The sequence below is a fragment of the Mastacembelus armatus genome, chromosome 1 (genome assembly GCF_900324485.2).
Source record: "Mastacembelus armatus chromosome 1, fMasArm1.2, whole genome shotgun sequence".
Lineage (NCBI taxonomy): Eukaryota > Metazoa > Chordata > Actinopteri > Synbranchiformes > Mastacembelidae > Mastacembelus > Mastacembelus armatus.
The window spans coordinates 8316168-8343523 of record NC_046633.1 but is presented as its reverse complement, the minus strand read 5'-3'; the positions used below and the strand labels follow the sequence as shown (position 1 = coordinate 8343523).

At 39.2% G+C, this 27356-nt stretch overlaps 1 protein-coding gene across 1 annotated transcript; it reads left to right on the top strand.

The window, feature by feature from the left end:
* The first annotated feature begins 1224 nt into the window (after window positions 1-1224).
* On the top strand, window positions 1225-27356 carry tet2 (tet methylcytosine dioxygenase 2). Its single transcript, XM_026302518.1, has 10 exons — window positions 1225-1729; window positions 17669-20542; window positions 20625-20715; window positions 20801-20894; window positions 21002-21210; window positions 21536-21686; window positions 22148-22237; window positions 22523-22660; window positions 22854-23199; window positions 23378-27356. Exons 2-10 carry the CDS (start codon window positions 17713-17715, stop codon window positions 24745-24747), a joined length of 5319 nt encoding a protein of 1772 aa, XP_026158303.1. The 5' UTR covers window positions 1225-1729; window positions 17669-17712; the 3' UTR covers window positions 24748-27356.

Sequence of the window (27356 nt, the reverse complement as noted above, 5' to 3'; positions counted from 1 at the left end):
GTACATCATATTCTTCATGAGCAGTACAGATGTAAATGTGGGCTCAATGACACCTTTTATCTGGAATCTCAACACTATTCATGAAAAGAGTATGTGTGCCTGATATTTTGGACAGGTTGTCAACTATTCCCACAAGTAGCAACAATGACAGATTACCTTGGTTGCTGTGTATAACAAGGTTAAAAGCATTTTTAACATTCATCTGTAGCAACAGAAAGAAAGTCGGACTTGAGGTGAAAGGGTCTATTTTGTCTTTGCAGGATATGTGTGGCAGCTCGAGCGACTCCTTCCTCTCGCTGGCTCTTCCCCTCCCCCATTCTGTGTAAAAACAAATCTCCTTTTCTGCTCTGAGCTTGAAACTATTGAGTCAACAAATGTCACTGCAGCTAGGCAAGGGCTGCTGGGAAAGAGGCGGGGGTCGTCCTTTAAGCCTATACTGAGCAAAAAGCAGATTATTTTCTGACAAAACCCACATGGTCTTGGAAAGTAAAGAAGGAATTAAATAGTAATGTGAACAGAGGTGCCACTGACTATTATGCAAGTTGTAAAGAAATGAAAACAGTTGTTTTCAAACAAAAACTAATATACTTTTTTCCCTAGAAACATACTGTACATTCGCTGATGGCATCTTTGGGACTATTTGTGAGAATATGTTTATTTTGTGTATTTTGTGAAATAAATCTTATATTCACAGTTACACATAAATGAAGACCCACAACAAAAAGCACAACTTTCATAACTGATGTTATTTAAACTGGGCTGAAGTTGTCTCCAAAGCACCTATCTCTCACACACACACACGTGCCCTCTCTCTATCTCTTGATCCCACGTGGCCGGTGTCAACAGGAGGTCGATCTTGGCAGGCACATGAAGCCAACTATGCTGCCTTTGTGCAGAGTTGTCTTACACCCCATTCTAAAAATGAGCCAGCCAGCCAGCCAGCCAGCCAGCCAGCCGAGGTATGCCAAAATAAGACACAGCAGCTGGAAAGGAACACACTCCAAACCGGCAACATCTGATCGTTGCACTAATAAACTCCAAAAGTAGTCCTATTACACCAAAAGGGAACTTCTGTAACCTATGACAGGAAAAAGAAAGATGAAAGAAGGAAATCATGATAGACAGAGTGAAAAGGGAGGGGAAAACCCTGAGTCACTTGGCTTCCTGTTTGAGAAAAGGAAGGGGGTGGAGGCATCTTCTCTTCTGCCACAGTCAGACAGTTGAGACCAGTGCAATATTCAACATAAAGTGCACAGAGAGTGGAGTCCTGCCCTGCTCATTGAATCCAGTCCAGTGCTTCAGGGCAGCCATAGTCATAGTGTTCACTATTGTGAGCGGCTGAGGAAAGAAGAAAAAAGAGGAGGGAGCAGAGGGAGCAAAGAAAACCTGTCTCTTTGTGTGCGAGGGACTCAGCAGGAAAGTGGTTTGGTGATTACTTGAGTTTACCAGAAAAGAAAGGTTCTTTCCCTCTGAGCCACAACATTTTGTCATCTGCTGTTTTACCCCAGAATCACACATGAGTGTGCCTCTCAGGCCGGCAAACAGCGGCACCCGGGCTTCTCCTGATGATGAGAGCCGACGTCAGACTGGTTTCCATGAATATTGATGTGGAGGATAGTCTGTTTCATAGAACAGAAGGAGGCAAGATGGCTGCCCTTTAGGATTGGTTAAAGAGGAGATCCAGACGGTTTGTTGGAATTTCTACAAAGTGGAGGGACGTAAAAAGGAGGTGAGAATTTGTTCAGTGGGCTAATGTACTGCTTACCCCTTTTCCCTTTAACCTTGGGCAGATTTTTTGGAGGGTTTTGTGTCAGGTGAGGTGTAGCAAATGCCCCCACCGTAAAAGCAAGAGCCAACATAATAAGGAGGGGATATTACATATAGCTACTCCAACATGGCTGACGATTTTCTTTTTCTTTTTTTTTTTTTTTGTTGCCAGCTGACTATGAAAGACACATTTTGTGTTTTTCCTATGTGTTCTGGGTTCACTCAACGCTCTTGCTGCTTTTGAATGCTTCATATGAAATATTACACTTTGACTGCTTGGTCAGAAGTTTTTCTTTAGGCATAATGTAAATACATTAATAATAATCCCTTTCATCACCTAATATTTTGACCTTGATTTTTAAGGAGGTATACTTTATTAAAGGTGTGATATATATATATATGTGTGTGTTTTGCATTAGTGCATTTGTTTAAAGAGGAGAAAGACATTTTGAACATTTATATGTAATTAATGTTTATTACATAAAGGTTTTTTTATATTATTATTAAATATGTGTAGATGCATGCAGTGTTGCCCTGTGTAGATCATTGTTTCATATGACTGGATGTGAACGGTGTGTTTGTGCTCTTAGTGGAAGATTAAAAGTCCAACCTGGATGTGTGTGTACAGCAGTAAGTGCATAGTGTCTGCACAGCAGCGAAGCTAGAATAGCTTTTGGCTTTGTGTATCTCTGTGAATCAGCATTTGTTGCTTTCAGCGCTGAATGACAACCAGACACAAAGGCAAATCCCAAGGAGACGCAAAAGAGAACCATAGTGGCAAAGTGTAATGAAGGCAGACAGGGTCCAAATATGCAGAAGGAACTGAAACTCAATCCTACTGCACCATTAACTGAGGAAACAAGAATGGTAATTGTGGAGCAATTTTTTCTTTTCTAAACTAAAGGCTAAACAAGGGCTTATTATAGCAACAACTAACCCATTTTAAATTGACTGAATTTAGACCAATGGTAACTTGAAAAGATTGCATATGCTCAATGCAGTATAAGCAGTTAAAGGTCACAACAATCAGACTGGTGTGTAGTTTTGGAAGAAGACTTACTGACAAACAGATAAACAGATTACTGATAATACAAAGAGGAATGTGTGTCTCCATGTGTCTGTGTGTGATCTGTCATCAGTTGAGGGGCTGGTTCAGAATAACATCATGAGGATCTAATACCTGCACAGATAAAAACTAAACACAAATAATGGATTGATAGCAGTGAGATAATCACCTTCATATTCTGAGTCTATATATATATATATGCAATAGTTGAATATATTATACAAACATGGAAATACAGATTTTTTTATAGGACATGTCTCATTTTAATTAGCAAACAGCTAATTTGTTAGTTTTTTTTCCTGAATTCACTAAATGCCACTTCAAAATTAACATTTAAATAGCCCATTAGAAAATAGGTGATCTCCCTGAGCTTTGTGTATTCTGGCTTGTGTATTCTCCTAACAGCAGTCGTAATGTAGTCACAGCATGGCCTCAGGAAAAATGCAAAGTAAAGACATTGCCTTGCACCTTTAATTAGGTGTTGTTAACTGTCCACAGGAGCAATGCAGACCTTCAGTTTCATCTTTAATCAATATTAAAGTTACAAGTTATATGTTCGTGGGTGAATACCATTATAGAAGAAATAATGACAATGAAAGGCATGGAAAAAGAAGAAAAGGCTTAAGGGGAAGTTAAGTCAAACTACAGTCAGGTGAATATTCACTAACCAAAAAAATCTCCATTCTACCTTAGAAAAAAGCATTTGTTTCAAATCTTTCATTTCATTAAATGTTTCATTTGCATGGTTTCCTGCAGAGCATGTAGCTATTATACTACAAACACTACTACTGACACTTCTTGGTTATTGTGGAAGAAAATCCAATTTTTTACTGTTAGTGAAATGTCAGGAAACTTTTGAACCAACAATGATGAGGTCCCTCCTGTGATGAAATGCCATGAGTATGTTTTGATATGGCAAGTCTGGTCATTGACTGCGTCATGTCAACATGTCTGCTTTAGCATATTTAGCATATAGTATTTTTAAAGTTGTAGTGACTGCGTGAGATCTGGTGATCCACACTTTTGTATGTCTGTAGGTAGGTGCATGGGTGTGTTTTCTCTTGTGCAACGACCAGACCAAGTCATAACCTGTAAATGTCTTTCTTGAACTGCTTAAAGTAGCCAACAAGTTCTGTATTTAGTGTACTGAACAGTCTGTTTTTCAATTCTTGACTTATTTTTAGCTGAGTACACCCAACATTACATTCCACTCTATATCTACTGCATAGTTTTTAAAGAATGCATCTAACCCAGTTCAGTGCATGTCAAAGAAAGAACATTATTAATAGTTGCCATGGTGGGAACAATCTGTTCAGTTGAAATGTATGCAAACTGCATAATAACTCCACATTATAAAATAAAAAAAAAAAAAAAACACACATACACACATGATCTTACTGGTGGTGTTGTCATGAGTCTGCTTGGCTGCACACCAGCAGCTAAAAAGACACCAGAGTATTAATGGGCTTGTAGGGGGCTGAGTGGGGGAAGGACCAGATAGATCAATCTCATGAACACGGCTTCTCTCATCTATCCACACCTGCAGATAAACAGACAAAGCTGCATGGTTGGATTGCTCTTTCGTCATGGCCCTAAGTCCCCTTTATGTTACTCCTAAGGCAAAGACAATATCACCTTGGGGAAGAATGTCCAGTTGCCATAGCGTTCTACAACAATGCTGCCCACTTACAATCCCCAAGCCTTTACCCAAGCCCTCACCTCTGACCCCAGTCAGTCCACTCCAGGGTTCATATTTCCACCCAGGGGCTGTTGCCCAAATGACAGAGGAACAGGCCTTTGGTAGATTAGACATTTTAGAATGCACTACCTGCTGGTTGCCTCCTCATAGCTCAACTGCTTTCTTGAGACAAAATGGCGAAACACAAAGTGTTGTATTGATTTCTGCAATATTGATTTCCCTCTTGTCTCCCTCTTTTTTTTATAGAGAGCAAGGGAGAGGCAGTAAATTGCAATCAGGTGTTTCTGCAAATGAACGAGTGCTATACTGTCACTCATTTACACACATGTTCATACATTTACATACAATTTAACATCAAATACAGCAAACTTGTCTAAATTTTCACGCTAATAAATGAAAAGCTGCAAATTAAAAACAACGTGCAAAAAATGTAATTTTGTTGGATGATGCTGAAGAAGTCATCCCTGAGGCATTTTGATTGACAAGGGTTGAAAGAATGCCATTGGTCATTTTAGTTTGATTATATGGGTATCTATGCTATATGTGCTAATCAGTTCTGAATACAAAAATTATCGTTAATTGCTACACCAGATACACGGTGAATCCAAAATATGTCTCCAGACTTTCTTTTTCAGAAGGCCGTGAATGTTCGCCAGGCCGACACGTAATTATGGATTGAAAGTGATAAGGCTCTGTTTGAGTGGCAGAGGGCCGGAGGGAGTGTTGCTGGCCCTGTGAGCATGTATCGATGTCAGGGTTTACCTCAGGGGTGAGATAGCAAGGGCAGTGACTCAAAAGCTTCCTCCACGTGAGCACACGCACATGGCCACTCTGTTTACAAACACTATCCTGGCATTCCACAGCGAGAGAGAGAGGCGAGATGTTACGTAACCACCCCAAAGCGAATAGCATCTCTTCCCGCCTCTCGCCAGGCCGCTCCTCCTACGCTTGGACAGTCTTCTTCAAAGCCGTTTTTGCCAGTTCCGCTACTAGAGGTTCAGAATAAGAAAAGAAATCAAAAGCTGAAGCCACATCAGCGTATGTGCTCGAGAATGTGGCGAGGCTGAGAGCAGGCTTTTTCTTATGTTGTTGCTATTGATAGCACGTAGCTCCTGCATAGGTAAAGGCCTTTACAATGACAGATCAAACTAAATAGGCTCTAAACCTTTCTGTCAAGTAAGAAAATTTCATAAACTCCCTTTACAGTTTGAGCTTTGGGGCATTCAAGCAAAATTGCAAAAAATTGCATTTCCTGGAGAGTGTCATTACAGACCTTAGTGCATGAAGTAAATAAAACCGCCTAGATGTGCAAAAAATTGGCATGGACAGTTTATTCCACAAATGCAGTTTGATATATATATATATATATATATATATATATATATATACATATGATTTATATGTACTTTATATATAATGAACCAATGCTGGAACTCTTGAAAAGACTGATATTCAGTTCAATTCCACAGACAATCTGGACCTAATCTTGTCCTAGGGTCTGATTCTTAGTAAGGCTCTAATGTTAAAATGTACAGATGTCAGTTCCAAATAAGTCTCTGATAATAAGGATTTTTTAAATTGGAATAATTGCACCAAAAAATGGCTAATGCAAAAAATGGCTAATCTCTTTCAATATTAGGTAAACAATTTCCATAGCTAACACCCGCCACATAATCTGTAAAGCTCTATCATGACAATACAATCTCAAATGGGTCTCTGGTGATCCAGACAACTGCTTCTGATGGCTGTCTGCCCACCTCTAAAATGGCTGTCAGATATAAACAGTTTTGCTGCCATTGAAAAGGTTAGGCCCAATGACCCCCTGTCGTCTACAGGAGGAGCACAAAGACAGACAGCTGGTCTTGAATGTAATTTAGAATTGTAACCCTACCAAAGACTTGAATGACATCATGAACTACTTCTGAAGGATTTGAGTTGCTCAGGCTTAATATTAAGTTTCCTAAGTGCACGCTCTGTAAGAATGCAGCAGCTGGTGTCTTTCTGAGCCTGACTGCTCGGTGACAATCAGACTGTTTCTGTGTCAATATAATTATTAATTTATTTATTGGGAAAGTTTTAGTATTTAATTTTTATCTTAGAGTCTGACCACTGCTTTCTCCTGAACCTAGATTACTAAGGTGTAAGAATTGTAGGCTTTATACATCTTTACTGAAGCCGTGAATCACAGAATATATCCTTCACTCAGAAGGATTTGTGATTTCTATTCAATAAGAGTTATGTGCCTCCCACTCAGTCAGAAAAAGGGAGCGTAGCAACAGTGGCGTAGGACAGGCTGCTTGGAAACCAATGAGGGAAAGAATATCACTTACATTTGCATTCTACAGATGACAAAGAGCAAATAGAAAATAGTTTCTATTTAAAGTGAATCTGGGCACTTCTACAATATTTGCTTGGCATGTCTGATGAACAGAAGAAAAAAAAGAAACTAGATGAACAAATGTCTTTCTCTGTTCACGTTAAACCTATAAATATAGTTTCAAGCAACTGAAATGAACCATGAAGTCTATAGAGTCCATTTAGAGTTCACCCACTGTTATGTTGTGTGCCATGTTTTAATTTCCCTCCTATATTAATGTTTCCCTTTTGCTCTGTTTACTGTTCACCTCTGCTTCCTGTTTAATTGGAAGTTGGTTTGAATTTGGATCATGCAAACAGAAAGGAAATATTTGCTAAATAAAAGTGCTTGTGGGCTTACAGGCTGGAGGATAAATTGAAGAAACATGGGAAGCAGCACTGGCACTTCAGTTGGAATTGTGTATGAGTTCTCCCACCACACGCAACGTTACAACAGGCTGGGAAATGAATAAAGAAGAAAATATAATGGCTTCCTTTACTATTCCAGCTGAGAGCAACTACAATGTCTTTCCTGGTCAAACTACATTTGCAACATTATATTCTAATTTAGGTTTTATGGCTCAAAACATTTCTGAAATGCACTTTTAAATGTGCTGAACTGCACAAGTGCAAATGTAGGTTTCTGGATGTGTGGCACAATTGATTTACTGGCAGGATCAATGCATAAAGCACATGTGCACACCACAGCAAAGCGACCTATTCTGCACGCAGGGTAATGTTTAGACCAGATGGGCTTTGGAGCGCTTCTAAGATGGTCACCATGGCTACCATGCACTCTGAAAGAAATTAACTTTGCTCTGCGCACAGTTTGTCAAGTTAGTCTAATATATTGACGCATAGACAAAAGGTTGGTGAGAAGAGACACGCGGCTTGGAAGGAAAAGTAAAGGGTTGTGGGGCACATTAGCGGGTTTGTACGCTGAGAAGCTTATTACTTAATTAGAGTCTCCATGTAATGCAGCTTGAAGGTACAGAAGGTTTAGGTGGTGCGTGCAAGCTTTGCACAGGGTGCTTCCTAGCTGGGCGGGGTTATTTCTCAAGGCGTGCTGATTAAACAGGAAAAAAAAAATCTAGACCAACAGGTTTATGAAGTCAGATGTGGGGTAATGTTCAACTGCCATCTACTAGCCTGATTGACCTCTTCTAGGAAACATCCTACACTGAGCGAATATAAGTGCCTCTGAGGAGAGGCACTTTTGAATTTAGAAGGAAGGCTAATGGTTAACAGATACCATCTATGACAGTTGCCTGTTATCAGCAGTCATTTGGGTAGTTTCAGTATTAATCCTATAATTTAAAAAGAATTAAAATCAATATTTGACTATGTATGTAGTCTTTCATTAAACTTAAAATGAGCTTAATGAGCTTATCATTAAGAAAAACACATCAGATCAGACCGATTTGAATAGAAAATGAGTAAAAGTAACACATTGCAGCAATGTTTTATGTGTGTTTTTCCAGAATACCCGCTAAACAAGTTGTACAAGAGGCAGTTTTTTTTTTCTCTACAGGAAAAGCTGCTGAGATATTTACATCTATGTCACCTCTCGCCTTTAACCACCTTCATTCACTGACTCATCAGTTACTCAAGACCGCGAATCAAAAAGTAAAATCAAATGATGTCCTCAAACTTAGTTATATAATATATACATCCAATATGATCAAAGATCATGGCAGGATCTCTTTAATGGCCTAGGAGCCACATTGTGGATTGTGCCACATGACTGTGAGCAGCATAGCCAGTTTAACATCGCCCATGCAAAGTAGACATGCCAAAACCAGCTGTGTCCTCAGGTTGTCATAAATCACTGCCTCCTTGAGTCCTCAGAAGACAAACCTTCTGATTATGTGTCTTGTGTATGTGTCCCAATGAGCTCCATAAAGACAAAGCTTACCAAACCCAGTACAACAATCATAAATCATTTTTTGATTAGATCTTAATTATGGCAGTGAGCACTTAGATATGCCTTATTTTTATTATCCTGCCAGTTCATCTTTTATGTTTTCTCTCTCCATTAGTTTATCATTTTAAACTTGAGGGAGATCTACCAGTTCTATCATTATTGTATCTTGTGCAGCCCCTTAATATGTATTTCAGCTTTCTTTGATCATCAAACTTTAAATTAAACAGAAAAAATCAATAAAGTAATTGTTTTTCTCAATGACAATATATTTTGGAATTAAAAAAAGCGGGTATAGAAAATCGGTGGATGGATGTCAAAAGACAAACAAGAAGGCAAAGAGACAGAACGCAGCAGGAGCACAAAGACTGTAGCGGGAATCTCCACGTCGGCCACATCTGTTTTGCATTAGACATAATGTAGACTGTACAGATCCCTTCTTCTTATGGAGGGGGTGGTCTAGAATTGAAAACAGAATTGTAAGTCCCATGTTTTTGTGGTAGTCTATTAATCTTTTCCTTAGATTCAAAGAAGAAAATCAAGATAGCACATAGCACTTATATGTATTTGCATGCATACATTGACTAAAACTCGCCCAGCACTTCGAATAATGATTTTTTAAAAATTGGAAAAGATAGCTAGATGATGTAAACAGATGTGATGCATTGCATCCTATTAAATTTTTAATTAAGGAAGTGAGCAATTTGTTCATCAGGATTCAACTTCTCAGAAAGCTGATTCTGCACTGTTTCTGGTCAGCCATTGGGGGAGAGGAAGAAAAGCAGAGATCTGTTACTTCAGGCTGTCATGTGATGCAGCCATTATTACGTCAGAATCTAGTGATTAAGCCACAGTGTGCATCCACAGGAAACTGCGCTGCTCTACCTGACAGAAAAACTAGACCTGAGGTTGTACAGAGCACAAACAGGTTCCCTCTTTGTGCCTTTACTGTTATTTAAGAGTCATGTCAGTAACTCAGAAACCAAAGCTTCTGCATTTCTGATAATAACCTACACAACTATCTGCATCTATTTCGCAACCACCACAAAATATCACCAAGTCTTAATGTAAAACAGAAGCTTTTTACATCCCGAACACAAGACAGATGGATCAACCATTACTTAGGGACAGCTAAAGCTATATGTATATTAATAAAATGGAATGATTGATTGCACAGCAATACTTTAAAGTAATGCTATAACTTTTCAGATCATTTTGCAATCATTATGCAGTTCAACATCCAATAAATATGCCTGTTTGCTCAGTTTCCAAGCGTGAGATGAGATACCATTGTAATATTTATAAGGTAAATATGAGGCTACAGTCAGCAGCTTAGACAGGAACAAGGTGTAAACAACTAGTGTGGCTCTGTCCAAAGGTAACAAAAGAACTTCTGAGTCTCAGCAACATGTAGTATCTTAGTTGTTTAATCTAAACTAAAAACAAAAACGACAAATTGTAGTTGTGAGCCAGATTATTTCTTAGTCAAGTACCTGTGACTTCTCGTATAATCTGAAACAAGAAAGAAAATAAGTTTATTTGCAAACATGAAAATAGAAAAGGAATAATTTGACAATTATTTGCTTCTTGCTTAGAGTTAGATGAAAAGATCACATCTGTCAGAAAAATTTGGCAAATAACCCCATAAAATCCACAACTTGTCATTTTTACACTTTTTAGTTTTTTCAACATTATGCAGTTTTTGTGTTGTTTTTTTTATTTTTGGCATTGCTCTACCAAATGAACTTTGGACGATTCACAAAACACGAGAAAAGAAGAGTTCATCCATACAAATAAAAGCTATACTAACATTAAACAGTTCCAATGTTCAAACTCTGCTTTCTTTAGTACCAAATTAAAAGAGGAAATGGCAAAATGGCAAAGAGCACTGGCCATGGTGTGTGGGCTACTTTTATCTAGGTTCTGTTTAGGATTTCACTTTCATGCGTAATTTGTTTGGATATTTTCTTGCTCTGTGCAGGCTGGAATGCTATGAGTGTGTACATGCACATGTGGCTAAGGTTCTTCATGTGCACTGCCGAAAAATCCATGCACTTAAAAGAAAATGTAACAGTGATCCACCTAGCATGTAAATTTGAAGGATTATAGAAATGACTGCAGACACAGGGGGGCTTTTGTTTCTTAGCCAGGCTGGAGACTGTCATATGTTCAGAATGCTAGAAAGAAAGCAAGACAGAGTGAATGAATAACCATGTGAGGGTGCACTGTGCACACTGCACGCATGTGCCATGTGACATAAAACAGAAGTGTGAGATGCTTGGCTAAAAGACAGAAAGTTACAGAACATGAATGAACATCTGTCTGACTATGCCTGACAATCATTTGATGGTCAGTAACAACACATGCTATTAGAGCTTTACTCCACATTGGGCTTCATTACTTGGTGTGTTATGACTTTCCAGACTTCCCATCCCGCTCCCTAATTTTTCCCCAAAATGTCTCCAGTGGACTCCCCTCCATTAGTTCATATATCAGCCTGAGGACTGTTGTCTTTGTAGAAAGTTATTTCTGATATGGTATAAAAAAAAACTGGTAGCTATGATATAGTTTGAAAGTGTAGCATGTATGATATAGTACACAAAGACAACCATAACAATTCAGCCTTATGTGTAGAGGTGATTAGAATTTGTTGTTTGCGTAGCCTGCTGGAATGCAGAGTTGTGAAAATACTGTCAGAGGTCATGAGGTTTACAGAGCAGCTAGTCCGGTTCTGCACATATAGGGGGCATTTAAAACACGGCAGAATGCAAGTCATCTGACCTAATTTCAGTGGTATGGGTTGCTAAGGATGAAGTTTCACTCATAGCGCTCCTGCATGTAGTCTGAAGCATAAACAGCCATTAGCAAAACAAGGACTTTTCCATAACATGATTTATCTTTATATTTGCTTGAGTAGGAGGTGAGGGGTTAGAGTTTATCTCTAAAATTTTAAGCATCAGGAATCGTACAGTATTTTATGTTTCCTCCAATGAAGCTAATAGATTTAAACACAGCTGCTTCAGTGTTGAAATATACCAGAACAGACGTCTTTAGTTAACATCTACAGATCATTAATTGCACAACACAACAAGGTACAGATATAACTTTTTGTTATGTTTAATGTTAGACAATGTTTTTTCATTATGTTTTTTCATAAACACATAAGTCTGAAAAAATCAACACAATGGCATCAATATCATGTGTTGTGTTTAAAATAATTAATAAAAGCAGTAGAAATGCTGTGATCATAGTAGCTAAATAACTAGTTACTAGTTACACATTGCCCATTCACTCATCCTGGGAAAGTTGATAGTCAACTGTTATGGCCCACTGCATATGGCATGTGGCTTTTAGCTTTACAAAACAGCCTGAAAATTTATAGTGTCTGGACTGGATGCTTGCTCAATGTTTTTATCTCTTAAACAGGAAAATGCAAATGGCCCCATTTCAGGAAAGAAAAGGAAATATACACTTGAGATTATGGCTTACTCCTAGGACTATTCTGAAAAACAGCGGCTGTGGCTTGACAAGTGTGTGCTTGATTTACATCTCCCCTCCTCTTACTTTTCAACAGCAACACTCTTTAGCATAGCTGTCTACATCTCAACCTGAGAGTGCACAGACCTGAATCTTCTCCCAGCAGCTGTCGTTGGAGGTGAATGTCACATATGGCTGCCAAGTCACGCAAAATAGTCCGCATCTACTATGGCAGCTCTCATATTTCCCTAGCTCTCTCTGGGAATAACAAAAGCACCAGGGTAGTGCAAAGTCCAGAGCATTAAACTCTGTTACACTAGTTTTGTAAAGAGAAAAAAAACAAAAAAAACAAATACAAACAAACAAACAAACAAAAAAAAAACAAACTATGCTACTGCAAAAGCATGGGACAAATATCCACAATACCTCATAATAGCTCATTTTATATTTTGTAGTATGGACAAAAGATGGTATTTTTGTAATTTCAGGAATAAACATTGCACGTGAACGCAAAGCTATATTAAAATATAAGACACTTAATTGTTAAAAAGGCTCAACTGTTATAAGCATTAACTGTTGTTTTTTAGTCTTGTGTAAACTGTCCATTGCTTTACAACTGTCACACTGTGTCCAAGAGTCCATCCTTGCCCTGAGGCTTCAAACCATTACAGCAAGTGATCATCCATAAATGCCAGCAAATTCATAGCTACAGAGACAACAATGATGTGCAATGATGGTCTAGAGTTCCACAACAGCACTTAGTGCAGGTTCATAACTGCAGAGGCTAGATGATAGACTGAGCGGGAGAGAGAAGTACATAGGAACCTTAAGTGTAATTACAGGGCAGAGTGCTGGAGGTGAGGCTGTCAGAGAGGGAGGGAAACCAAACAACAGTGTATAAAGACAAAGAAAACTAACTGAAGCTTTGTTGGGAATCCAGTTCAAGCCAACCAAGCTGAGTCATATCATAAACTGAAACACAGTTCTTATTTCCCTGGTGGACATTAGCTACTAGAAGGAAAACCAAAATAGATCAAAGCATTATAACTTCCAGCAGGCATCCACACTAAAGCCATGCTAACATGGTGCCTCTGGTTCAGTTTATAGCTCTGCTTCCAGAACAAAAATAGAACAAAATAATGATGAAAATCCAGCCAATGCTCCAAATTTCATAAAAGATGCACAGTCAAAGTTGGACTTAGAATAAGGTGTAATTGGTGTGTTTGAGTGTTTGTATGTTTGTACACGTATAGACGCATACACACTCAGCTGGGATCTCCGGCTTTGTTCTAGGTTTGCAAAGATTTTTTTTTTTTTTTTTTTTTTCTTGTCAGTGTGGGTGTATCCAACTGTGGCAAGCTGCTCAGCTCTGTGCTGTCCTTTGTAAAGCCTGGAGTGTCCCGTAGGAATGGAGCTGCACTCACAGCAGCTTAGCACCAGTGATCACCTCTTGACTTAGTTACTGATTACCAGACTGCACTCAGAGCCAGACAAAACAAAGGAGTAGTCACATGGCTTTGGAAAGTGGTATTCACACGCTCATTGTTACAGTTTCAAGGATCAGATGCTTTATGTGCGAAAGAGTTCAACAAAGGTGGGAACTGTAAGATTCACTCCTTGTTCTCATACCAGGGAGTTGAGGTGATGTTCCCACACTCAGCAGACAGTGGGCTGCAAAAGAACAAGTGCTTTCATTTCTTATTTTGTTAATTGTGTTCATTTACGCATGATTTCATTGTTAAATATATATGATACATAATTTAGTGCAGTTGTTTCTTGATCAGGGATTTTATATGGATATATAAGTTGAAGTGACAAAAACAGGGAGACATTGCTAATTATTGCCATTTTTTTTGGACAATTCACAACATCCATATCCACTGAGATTGTTAAATTAAGCCAGAACTGTACAAACTGCTCTCTGCACTAAAGTTAGTGCATGGCCCGACCATGACCACCTCATTTCTTTTCATATTTTGTCCAACAAGCTACAGTACACAGAACCTGATGCGATTCCAAACAGCACATTATAAATTTAATACATTTGCCATAGATGAAGACATCTAAGCATCATGCCGTATAAATAAAGATGCCTTCTGGATGCAAAAACCATTTGCTATTCATCAAACGGATCTCTGCTCATTTAACAACTCCCTCTTTCGTTCTGTGTACTCATTTGTCAAAATAACACATTTTAAATTGAATAACTTTGACATAATCATAAAGAGGCTCAGTGTCACTTCTGATTACAGTGGCGGTGGTGGTATCCCGCTGTGGCACTTTACATCCGCCTGTGTCTGACAACAGCAAAAGGGAGATTAGCTGTGCAACTTGGAGCCTGAGCTAATAGCTAATAGTGTTATTTGTAGAGCTTATAGTTGTCTTTTATTAGTCTTTTTTTTTTTTTTTTTTTTTTGAGCTGCACAGTCCTTGACCACAGATTCATATTCCATTACAAAATAAAATACAGGGCAGCTTCCACAGAAACTATATGTGGAATCTTTATGATGGCAATTTTCTTAAGGTTTACAAATTATTTTTTTATTTTTTATAAAATCCTTGCAAAAAAAAGCCTTATGTAAGAGCAAATATTAACTCTCCTCAAGCTAATAAAGTACTTAAAAAAAAAAACAATATAAATGTTGAGGGCAAAATGCCTACTCTTCATCCAACACAGAGGCTGTTTTCCCCAGCCACTGACCAGAGACCTGCTAGCCACCTGCTAACAGACAGCTGTTAAGACAACAGTGGGAGCTTCCAGACACCATTATAACAGCCTGGCTCATTAGTGAGAGATTTAGCACTCTAACTTTGGGGGTCTGGAGGGCTGCTAATGTCCTGGTGGGGTGATTGACACAGAGAAGGAGATCATTATGTTCTACACTAGCTAGCGTGTTTGGGTAGATATTGACTGGTAATTTTCCTGTGTAGATTGTCTTGGTCCAGACGTTCGACCAGGCCACAATTGCAGCAAAGTGCCTTTTTTTGCCTCATTCATGAATTATATGATCAGGTTGAAGAGTGTGATTTAAAAAAAAAAAAAAGAACCTGATAAGCAGTTCTGAAAGTGCATGTTATACTGAAGTTTTGAATTACCTTATGAAGTGAAAACCATTTGAAAAGCAGTTTAAATACGTTTTCGAATGAAAAATAAATTATCACCGAAACTTCATGTCAGATGGGTTTGCAGGTGTGCGTTTTAAGACCTTCAAATAAGCTTGTGCAAATCAGCCCATTTAACAGTGACCTCAGACATAAAATTATTTTAATATATCTAATTGAATATATTAAATCTCTTTATATTACACACCCATAAAATAGTTTCCATGAACTGTAAAAGCAACTGAATCTTAGTCATGCACATTTGAATGAAATGGTGTATCATGATTAATATATGATATTCTTTTGAAGACAACAGCTCTCATGCCAGAATCACAAGCATGCTATAACTGGTTCCAGATGTGATAATCAGACCAATGTTGGAGTATGCTTATGCCAAATGAAACATGCCATAGTCCCTCATATATTTAGTTTTTTTTTTCCCCTTCCCTTTCTCCCCACAAACATCAGTCAGTGCCTATGGTAAGCCTATGGTAGGTTTACATTAACAGGAGGGCTTTTGTGAAATCTAAAGCTGGATCCAATTATGTTTTCAAAGGTTGTATAGCATATTTTTCTGAACTCGACCTCAGCAGCTGGCAGTTGTGACTGAGGCTTCACTCTGAACTCCAAAGATATTATTTACTTTTTATGCACATGGTGTTCAGCTGACTTAAAATTCTAAAAACAAAAATCAGTCACATTTATATTAATTTCCTTACATAAGATATTATTCCTTAAAATCCATAAAAAGGTTTATGACTTAGTAGAACCTCAATTGGACTGATGAATATTTTTTCTAACACTGGTGTGCTGAACATTTCTACAGAAGGGTAACTGAAACTGTCCTCTATTTTAACACTGAAGCTGGGTTCCTCTTGGTGCTCATCAGCTGCCATTCCTTTACCATCTGCAAGAGAGTTGCTCATAATTATGATGGATTAGACTGCAGCTCTTTGTGCCTGCGTGCTGCAATTGTTTTGCAGATGTTGTGGATGTGATGTGCATTAATAACGGAGGGCAGCAGAGAGAAATCAATTTTCTACTGGAATCACTAGAATCTAATTGCTTTTGGCTAAGAAGAGAGTGCAGAGAAAGCAAAAGGAAATCATAAGCTTAGCTTGCTGCTTAAGGCTGTTTAGAAATATTTTTTCTTACGTCCTTAATACTTTACATTCCTTTTTACTATATATACAGGCCCCAAATTATACAAATGTAGAGCTAGTTTCACGTTTATTTATTAGGCATCTACTGGAATGCTCTTTGAACTTTAGTTGTCTATTGTTTTCATGCAGAAATAGTGTTCATGTGCCATTTGCTGTAAATTGTTATATTTAATGCTCAGGCAGAAAAAGCTATATTTACTCAAAACTTTACATTAACTTTAAGACACAAAGTTTATAAATACTATACTATATAATACACATATGCCACTGGTTGATCAAATGTCTGAGCAGAAACCAGAAGTTGCTGGTTTCCATGTTGACAGTGGTTTACCTCCTACATGTGGTACAGCATTACAGAGATGAAACCCGTGCAAAGAAATGTTGCAAGTACACCCACCCCAAATGGTTTATGTGTAATTTAAATTGGGCCCCTCCCCTGAAATTTAATTTTTTTCATTTTCGTCTTATGGCACTTTCATGGTGTTTCTATTTAAAACAGTTGTTAGTGTTTACTAATACTTATGGTGTGATGCGGGTGGATACACAAAGTTTCACCTGATTTTATGGAACAAACTGGTTGACGGGCATTTTTGCAACCACAAGGGTTGTTTCGAAACAGCACTAAGGCATTATTAGCAGTTTCAATTACTTTCTACTTTTTTTAACCTGAAGAGCAGGTGCTTAGTTGACAGCAAGCATTTGACCTATTCTGGTATTTTTAGATTTATTATCCAAATACATAACGGAAAAACAAACAAGGCACCAGCTGAAACATATAGTGCATGACCACTAGTTTAAACATGTTGTGAGAGCAGAGTGTGTTTTATAGCAGAGAAATCTGTAAAGTTACTGTAACAACAGTAAAAAGCGAGGGCTTCCTAAAAATAACTCACTCACTCAGTTGAGGCCCTAGATGCAAATCAAAAGTATATCCTATTTCTTTGGCATAGAAAATTTAACTGTATTCAATTGTGTCTGGATCCTCAGTGTAAACTGGCCTGGATGTGAACAAAGTATAATTTCTTTGGCATACCAGTTTGATTTACATAATACTACTGTATTACTATTATGGTGAAACCATAACTCTGCTTAAAGAATGATTTATCTCCCTCTTGCAGGACGCACAGAGGGCAGCCCTGTGGATGGACTCTAAACAGGCCAGATGGAAACAGAACAGGCCAGACATGACACGGAAGAAAGTCTGATATTAGCGCAATTCGGCACATCTCGCAGCATCTCCCATAAACTACAGAATGGAGGCCCGTCTTCAGAGGGAGATGCGCTACAGATCACTGGGGACACGAACTGGAACCATTTCAAGTCCAGCAAAGATTCCAGCACCATGAAGAGGCACACAGAGAACTGCAACAGCCCTGCCTCAGTGCAAGGGCTATTCGATCAAGGAACCTACATGATGAATGGAGAACTGGTGAATGGGGAGCTGAAGAATGCACTCACTGAACAGTCCTTACTTGTCCACCAGCCTAAGAAACTTAAAGCTGATTCTGAGATTAAAGGAAATGAAGACATGAGGTCTGCTTTGTTGGACAACTTCTCTGAGCTGGCAACAGCAACAGGTTTTGAATGCAATACCCCACAGGCAGAGATTAGGTTAGACAAGAAGAACAGTCATTTTCCTAATGGAGATATTTTTTATCTGACAAGAAATAAACATGTTTCAATTCCAAATGGTGCTGTATCACCCCCCTCAACTATTGAAAGCACTCCAGGTGATTTGTTAGAGAAAACATTGTCTCAGTATTACCCTGAGCAAGTATCAATCGCACCACAAACATCTGGGTCACAATTAGATGCTGTCAATGGTTCACTGGCAAATAAGATGTCCAGTGAAGGTGCTCAACCCCCCTCTTTAACCTCAGGATTGCCCAGTTCAGCTCAGATGCCAGACTCGCAGCCTGGGGCATCTGGCAGTGCTGAAGGAGGTAACAATTACAACTATGTAGTAAATGGACTCTCCAGCAATTTTGGAGCAGAACACCAGCATCATCAGCAGCCACCATCTTACTCTGGTCAGGACCTGTCTCTAGGTCATCTGCCTGGCATGATCCAAACTACAAATACTACGACTAGTGCACAGCATCAAAATGGCTCACAGTGTTATTCAAAGGACACAAATGCCCAAGATATATATGCAAAAACAAACCAGGAGTTTAATCAAAACTCTCTTTTGGAGTGCAATGCTCCTCTACAGGCAGCAGAGGCAGGTGGATATGGACCCTTTCAGAAGCTGGGGCAAAATGAGGAACCTGGGACTGGTCCACAAAAGCAAACTGGCACTAACAGAGGCCATCAGTATGGGATTCAACCCCAGAAGTTTAAACAAAATGTTGGGAACCTATGTGAAGCTGACAAGAAGGGACACATGAGGCCCACTGTCCAACAGCCACATTGTGCTAAGTTACAAAATGGGCCAGAGAACACAACTCAGCAGAGAGCCACCATAACTCCACACCAGAGAGGCTGGATAGAGCTGAGCACTTCGCATTCCCAGCAGAAAACAGCAAGTGGCCCATCATCTCAAGCACAAGAGCAGGACATATGGAGAGGCTTCCCTGCTAAGTCTCAGTTAGAACAACAGACAGGTAACCCTCACGGCAAGATGTTGGAGCCAAACCCACAGCAAAGATTCATGAAACAGGGAGGTTTCACAGATAGCAGCCAGGGATCTAACAGCTTCCAGCAACAGCAGCAGGACTGTCTCCCAGCTCAAATGCACTGTGCTCCAGCCCAGCACAACAGTGCCCCTGAGTGGCAGCAATCAAATTCTAATGTACCTCAAATGCAGCAGAAAATGCCTGAGCAGTGTAACTTGACACAAAATCAGCAGGCAGACAGTCACTACCCCACACAGATGCAGTCAGAGCACTTATGTGAAGATCCTGATCTGCAGGAAATACTGTCACCTGGGTTTTTAGCAAGACAAGAACAGCAGCAACAGCACTGCCATCTTTCACGTCCACTGTCACACCCAGCACAATTTGAAAGGCAGCAACTTAAGTCTCCAAATTACAGACCCCACAGTCAGCCTCAGCCAGGCCAGCAGCAGCTTCAACCCAACCAGCCTCTCAGAAACAATTCTGCTCAATCCAACGCCCAACATATCCAGCACAGTGAACAGTTCAGTTACAGTAATACAACAGAAATGCAGCAACTACAACAACATCAAAGGCAGTATCCATCAAACTCAGGTGGAAGCAACCATAAGCAAGTTCAACCACAGCAGCCTAACAACCACTGCCACCAGCCCAACCACACGGACTTTCCCCAGACCTCTACACAGCCACAACCTCACTTACCACAAGGTGCGTTAAACCAACAGGTATCAATACAGATGTATCCTAAAGCTGAACAGCAGCTGAAGACATCATGCACTCAGTTCCAAAGGGGACCTCGACTACCTCAAGGACCTGGAGATTTTCAAAGGCATGCAGCCCTGCGTATGCACCTGTTACAAAAGCAGGAGCGTCACGGCCCTCCACAGTCCCCTCAGAGCACTAGTGACCCCAAACATTGCCTGAGAGCTGTGAAAACAGAAAATGGTCCTAGATTTGCATTTCCTGGTTCACAGCAGCAGGAACAGCAGTTACAGATGCAAGTCAAGCAGGAGAATCAACAGTCCCTGTGTGAGCAAAGCAAGAGGCAGGGAAGCATCTTGGCCTCAATGGAACAAAGTCTGACACAGTACCAGCTTTCACCCATATTTGAAAAGAAATCCATTGTCATCAATTCATCAAATAAAGTCAAAGTGGAATCTTCTGGGCCCGTCACAGTCCTGTCAACCAACACTGATCTGAGTGGAGTCAGTGGAGCTACTGTAGCACTAAAAAGACCACCTGATTCCACCCCTAAGAAAGAACATCTCCTACAAAGCTTTATGGACTCGCCTATGAAGCTGTTGGATACTCCTATAAAGAATCTACTGGATACCCCCATGAAAACACAATATGATATTGCATCCTGCCATTGTGTTGGTGAGTCTTGCCATCTTGATTGTGAAACATTACTGATCAGTTGGTGTATAAATATTAATGTATGTTCCTTCATAATATTTAGAACAAATCTGTGAGAAGGATGAAGGCCCATACTACACTCATTTGGGGTCAGCGCCTACTGTTGCTGGTATCCGTGAAAAAATGGAGAAAAGGTTAACCACAAATTTAACCTCTTTGAAAATTACTATAAACATAAGCACTGTGCACTATTATAATCGACTCTGTGCTACTTTGAAGGTCTGGTTTCACTGGTCGTGCCCTAAGGATCGAGAAAGTAATATACACCGGCAAAGAAGGAAAAAGTACACAAGGGTGTCCAATTGCCAAATGGGTGAGAACCATTTTTGTCATCCATTTGAGAAGTGGATATATCAGCTGTCAATATATATGATTTAAATATTTGCATGTGGACAAATACCTACACCTGTTATGTTTCAGGTAATTCGTCGATCCAGCATAGAAGAAAAGCTACTGGTGTTGGTGCGGGAACGTACTGGTCACACATGTGAGACAGCCTGCATTATTGTAGTAATCCTGGTCTGGGAGGGCATCCTGCCCAGCCTGGCTGACCGCCTCTACCTCGAGCTAAGTGAAACTCTAACGAAGCATGGAGCCCTCACCCAGAGACGCTGTGCTCTCAATGAAGAGTAAGTCACAACACCATAAAATTTAAATCCTAGTGAGCTGTAGTACTTTTTAACTAAACACGTAAGTTAAAGATAATCACAGTGAATGTCTTTATTATAAAAAACATTGCCTTATGGAGCAGAGTTGGCTCATTTAAGCATATCATGTACTACCATCAAATAGATGTATCTACAAGCACAGTGGAAATAAAACTAACAATGTTTGGTTCCTGGCTTGTATTTTGTATGCATTTAGATTAAGTGTTTAATTCTCACTCATCTGTTGTGGCTATTACTGAATAATTGTGGGCAACAATGAGACATTTTCATTTTTATCCTCCTTCAGGAGAACCTGTGCATGCCAGGGTTTAGATCCTGATGCCTGTGGAGCATCTTTTTCTTTTGGCTGTTCCTGGAGCATGTACTACAATGGCTGCAAGTTTGCCAGGAGCAAAATACCAAGAAAATTCAAGCTATTAGTAGATGATGCGAAAGAGGTATTTCATGTAAATTTAAAATATATATATACAGTGGTGTGAAAAAGTGTTGGAAAGATGAGTGGGCCAAAATTCCTCCACAGTGCCGTAACAGACTCATTGCAGGTTATGGCAAACGCTTGATTGCAGTTGTTGCTGCTAAGGGTGGCCCAACCAGTTATTAGGTTTAGGGGGCAAACACTTTTTCACACAGGGCCATGTAGTTTTGGATTTTGTTTTCCCTTAATAATAAAAACCTTCATTTAAAAACTGCATGATGTGTTTACTTGTGTTATCTTTGACTAATATTTAAATTTGTTTGATGATCTGAAATATTAAAGTGTGACAAACATGCAAAAAAATAAGAAATCAGGAAGGGGGCCAACACGTTATCATACCACTGTACTAATTGTGGCTTTGTGGTTACATTAAGATATAAAACTATTTAAAGCAATTTACTATTGGAATTTTCTGTCTTTCAGGAAGAGAAACTGGAGAACAACTTTCAAAATCTAGCAACCACACTGGCTCCTTTGTATAAAACTATGGCACCTGAAGCCTATGGAAATCAGGTGAATATATATACATTATACATTGTATAGACTGCTTGTCTTTCTGAATTTACATCTAATTTATTCTAATTAAAATATACAGACTAAAATATCAGTTAATAACATGATTAATGTTGCTTGCTTGCAAGAACTCATTATTAATAATAGGGTGAACTTTATAATGTGAACAGGTATTTTGGAAATCTAAATGATAAAGTAGTTTTGTAAAAATTTCCCATCTATATTGTTGAGTGACTTCCAGAAGCTCAAAATATTTAATGATTTACCTCTTGATCCTGGACGTAGGTGGAACATGAACACAGGGCAACAGATTGTCGTTTGGGGCTCAAGGACGGGCGTCCCTTCTCTGGGGTTACTGCTTGCTTGGATTTCTGTGCCCATGCTCACAGAGACCTTCACAACATGCAGGGAGGCAGCACTGTGGTAAGCAGAGCCAGGGAAAGGTTTTTTTTTCAGGATAGAATAGATACATAAAGTCAAACTGCACATTCAGCTACACACTGAATTGAAGCAAAGCTTTAGAAGAAATAATTGCAAATATAAAAAAGTAGACTTTTTATCTAATGTCAGTGACATGCCTAACAAAAAAAAAACATTAACGCTTGTTGTTTTTCAGGTGTGTACATTAACAAGAGAAGATAACCGAGAAATTGGAAAGATACCTGAAGATGAGCAGCTCCATGTTCTGCCTCTTTATAAGCCTTCCAAAACTGACGAATTTGGAAGTGAGGATGGTCAGCAAGAGAAAATGAAGTCAGGCGCCATACAAGTTCTAAATGCCTTCCGTCACCAGGTACGCATGCTTGCAGAGCCAGCCAAGTCTTGCCGGCAGAAGAAGCTGGATGCTAAGAAGGCAGCTGCCAACAAGAATGCCATGCTGGACAGCTCTAATGATAAAGCAGAGAAGGCTCTCCTGGCGAAGTCAAAAGCTGGCACTTATGAGAATAATACTTCTTTGGCAGGTAACATTTAGTCTGCTATTTAAAAACTGCAGCTTAAAAAGTTTGTCTGTTTGTCAGGATACTTTACCAAAATGTTAATACTGAAGAGAGCTGACAAAATATGATATGATTTAAAACTTTTTTTTTTTTTTTTTTGCTGCTATTTGAGGATTTATCATTTGGGATCTTTGCTTTCTAGGCCTGCATCCAGGTGCTATAGGAGCAAACCTCCAGACAGGTCTGCCAACACCACCCCCTGGGGTCCATCCTCAGCAACTACAGCAAAAACAGCACCAGAGTATTCTTCCACATTATTCAGGATCAACAAATTCCACCAACTACCCCAGGTTCCCCAACCACCCTGGGTCTTTTTCAGACAATTCCAAGCCAGGCAGCATGTATGCCCCTCAACCACCAACACCAACCAGCTCTTATCCCTCCCCACTGCGTGCAACAAACTCTTACATTAATGGATCAAATCCACCACATCCAGGTTATCAGTGTAATGGAGGAATGCCCCTTGACAACCATCGCTTTTATGAATCAAGTCCAAAGCATTTGGATATATATCGGCAACAGGCACCAGTTCTTCATTCAGAGACACAGTTTGGTGTACATCAGCGTTACGAGGTGAATTATCCCTCAAGATATGGTCAGCCAGGTTTACAGGTCAATGGTTACAGTGCCTGCAGCATGAGGCCGGTCCACCCCATGAGACCTTATGCCCCTTATGGTCCTAATGGAGCCTCAGAATCACAGTTTGTGGACGCCCTCTCAAGAGCACCCTCATCCCTTGGAGGTCTAGACTATACATCTCCTGTGAGCAAAGGTAATCATTTGGGAGGATACCCAAATCCATACCTCTCTGGGAATTCTCAAATCTTAACTCCAGGCCAAGATCCTTTCCATATGCAAATCAAGACAGAGATGGGAATGCCTGGTCCACAGATGCTTCCTTCTCAGTTAAGTGTTGGGTGTTTAAACCCTGAAACACAGCTGGGGTTAAGTCTACCTAATGGGAGTCTCATGGGCTCTGGCATTAAGCAAGAACCTGGAACCCCACAGACACCCACAACCCCACAAAAGCCCGAAATATGGTCGGACAATGAGCACAATTTCCTGGACCCTGACATTGGTGGTGTGGCTGTAGCACCTAGCCATGGCTCTGTCCTCATTGAGTGTGCAAAACGGGAGCTCCATGCCACAACAGCCATTAAAAATCCAGACCGCACCCACCCAACACGCATCTCCTTGGTTTTCTACCAGCATAAAAATCTGAATGAGGCCAAGCATGGTTTGGCACTGTGGGAGGCCAAGATGGCAGAGAAGGCTCGAGAGAAGGAGGAGGATGCAGAAAGGAATGGTGGTGAGACAACACCTAGCAAGGGCACCAAGAGGGGGGTGAAGCGTGAGCATCCAGAGTCATCAGAAACCACTGGGGAGCCTCCTTACAAGCGTTTCATCCACGCACTAATGGAGGGGTCTGTGTCATGCACAACAAACACCTATGTGAGTACATCTCCATACGCCTTCACCAAGGTCACAGGGCCTTATAGTCGATTTGTGTAGAAAACACTCGAAGAAAAAAAGTGAAGGTACTTTACTGACGACAAAGACCACATGCACCGCTGGCCTCATCTCTAAACACTCCTTCCTATATGTAAGATTAGCAGCAGTGGAACCTCAGATCAGATGAGATATACATCACGTTTTGCATCAGGTGCTTCACTTATTTAAAAATCAAGCTTTAGTAGTTGACCCTTCTATGGACATATTTATTTTTATCTGCCAACCTTTGAAAGATTCACGCTGTCAAAATCTCTGGTGCTCTTAGTCTGATTCATAAGGACCTATTTTTAACAAACAAATTTTCATTTTTGGTGGCTTTATTTTTCTTACACAATTTTGGAGATATAATCTTGGCATAAAACACTGACTCTTTAAATGATAAAACATTCATGGTGCTAAAGTGTGTGCTTATTACCATTTACTTTAATTCAAATGCCTTCACACTATAACCGTAACACCCTCCACGAGTGAAACTCAATGACTGCTGTCAACAGGACTTTGAAAATATTAACGCACTGTCAAATTTTCAGCATCATTATAGCTTTAGGAAGTCAGTGTTTTTTGAGCACTTTTTGATAATGAGAGTTAAATGTTTTGGTAATACATTTAAATCATAAATTGTGGTTATACAGTATCTCTACATTGGCTGTAATTCATTTCTATGCATCACTGAAATGAATTGAATCAATTTATAATTGTTTAAACAATCTATGAAACTGTTTTTGACTTCATGAAAAAGAAGAATTATGAAACTATCATTTCATTGGTGCTTTTTTCACTTTCCTATGTTCTTTATACTGTAAATTGAGCCATTCTATTGGTGCATTTTTAACATTTTGAGGAAGAAAAACTACAGGTTTGTGTTAAGTTTGTTTTTTCCAAGTCTTAGAGACTGTTTTTAGCGTTCATTATCGTAGGTGTATTGAACAAGCCTGGATTGTGAATATTACATGTAGTTTTATGTCTGTGGTGCTTAGTAAATGTGCTTTTGGTACACTGAGGAACATAAAACAGGGTAAACTCAGTGTCAGTTTCAGAGGGCAGCTGGCTTGCTGTGGGGTCTTTAATTATTGTAATCTAACTGTAAGATAAACAGGCGAGATTTGTACAGTAAATTAATTTCCCTTTTTGGAATCACTGTTATAGATTTTGAGTGTAAAAGCCTATTTCATTGTATTTCTTTGGGCTTCAACTGATTTTATTTCATAAGGTGCTACTTAACCTACTAGAAACATAAAATGTGAGACTCTTTGGGCAGTGAGAAGGCTTTTAAATAATGTACAGTGCAAACCTGTCATATACCTCAAAACTAGTTTGGCAATAGGATTCAAACATATTTTCTCTCTTCCTTTGTATATTACTTTCAAAATGTTAATAACAGTTAAGCTTCAGGCCACCAAAAGGCATAAAAGTTCATTTCCTACTTTCTTACAGATCTGCTAGAAAGTATTACTTGAACTTGAATGTTTGATATTACTGTAAAATCAGGGACATTTTCACCTAATTTTGTCGACATCTTAATCACCTGTATTAAACTTGTCTGTTGCTCATTCAGGGACTTGCCATTGCATCCTGAATCCCAATACAATTCTTGTCTACTATACTTAACACAGAAAAAACACTTTCCTACCATTCTTTACAAATATTTTCAGTAGCAGAATGGTGTTAATTTTCTAAAAGCAATTTGAAAATATATGCACTGAGTTAAGTAAAGGGAAAATATGCTAAAAGCAATGAATTTGCTTTTGCTATAAAGCAAGACCAAGCCAGTGATTAACATAGCTGAGTACAATTAAATGTATTTATAACCACTAAGCAACTATGTCCCCCCCCATCTATTTGATTTAATTCATGTGATGTATAATGTATGGTAACAATTCATCCCATTCTTCAACATTTTCTGAAAGCACTTCATTTCTTTTTCAGGAGAAAAATGTGATAAGAATTGCAAAATGTTTTATTTAAACAGATTGTAAATGTGTTTAAAAAATAAATTATGTCACATTGTACATACCGAGAATTTGTATTGCAGGAATACAACTCTTTCTTTCATGACAATATTGGTGCTTCTTTCTTGTTCTATCAAATTTACCCACAACTCTATCAGGAATCCTCATCGTATCTTAAAACATCCTTTCGGCTCTTTCAGGTTATGATCATGATTGTGATCATGGTCAGATTATCCAGGAAGTCTTTGTAAATATCACACTCACTGTCACAGCAATGTTTACAGATATAGCATTCTGTCAGTTCAGACATTAAAAGTCCTAGCTTTTTAACTGTGTTGTAAATCTACATAAAAAATGTTGAACTTCACTGTACAGAACCCAGCTTCAGTAGCAGGTTGTGGTTAAGAAAGCCGAGGTGTCTGGGATTTAGTGAGTTAAAAAGCATAGCCATACTTGAAAATGTAGTGAGTGTTTCTGAGTGAGTCAACATTACTTGAATGAGTTTCTGCGCTTAACTGTATGTGCTCAGCTCAAAGGCTAAGCTAGCAGTTGATGCACACATTTGTTTTTCAGTTAGACACTAAAGCTACAAAAAAATGTGCAACATTTCGCCTGTCATTTTATTTTTTAAGGCTTCCCTAGTTCTCCTGAAGTTTGCTA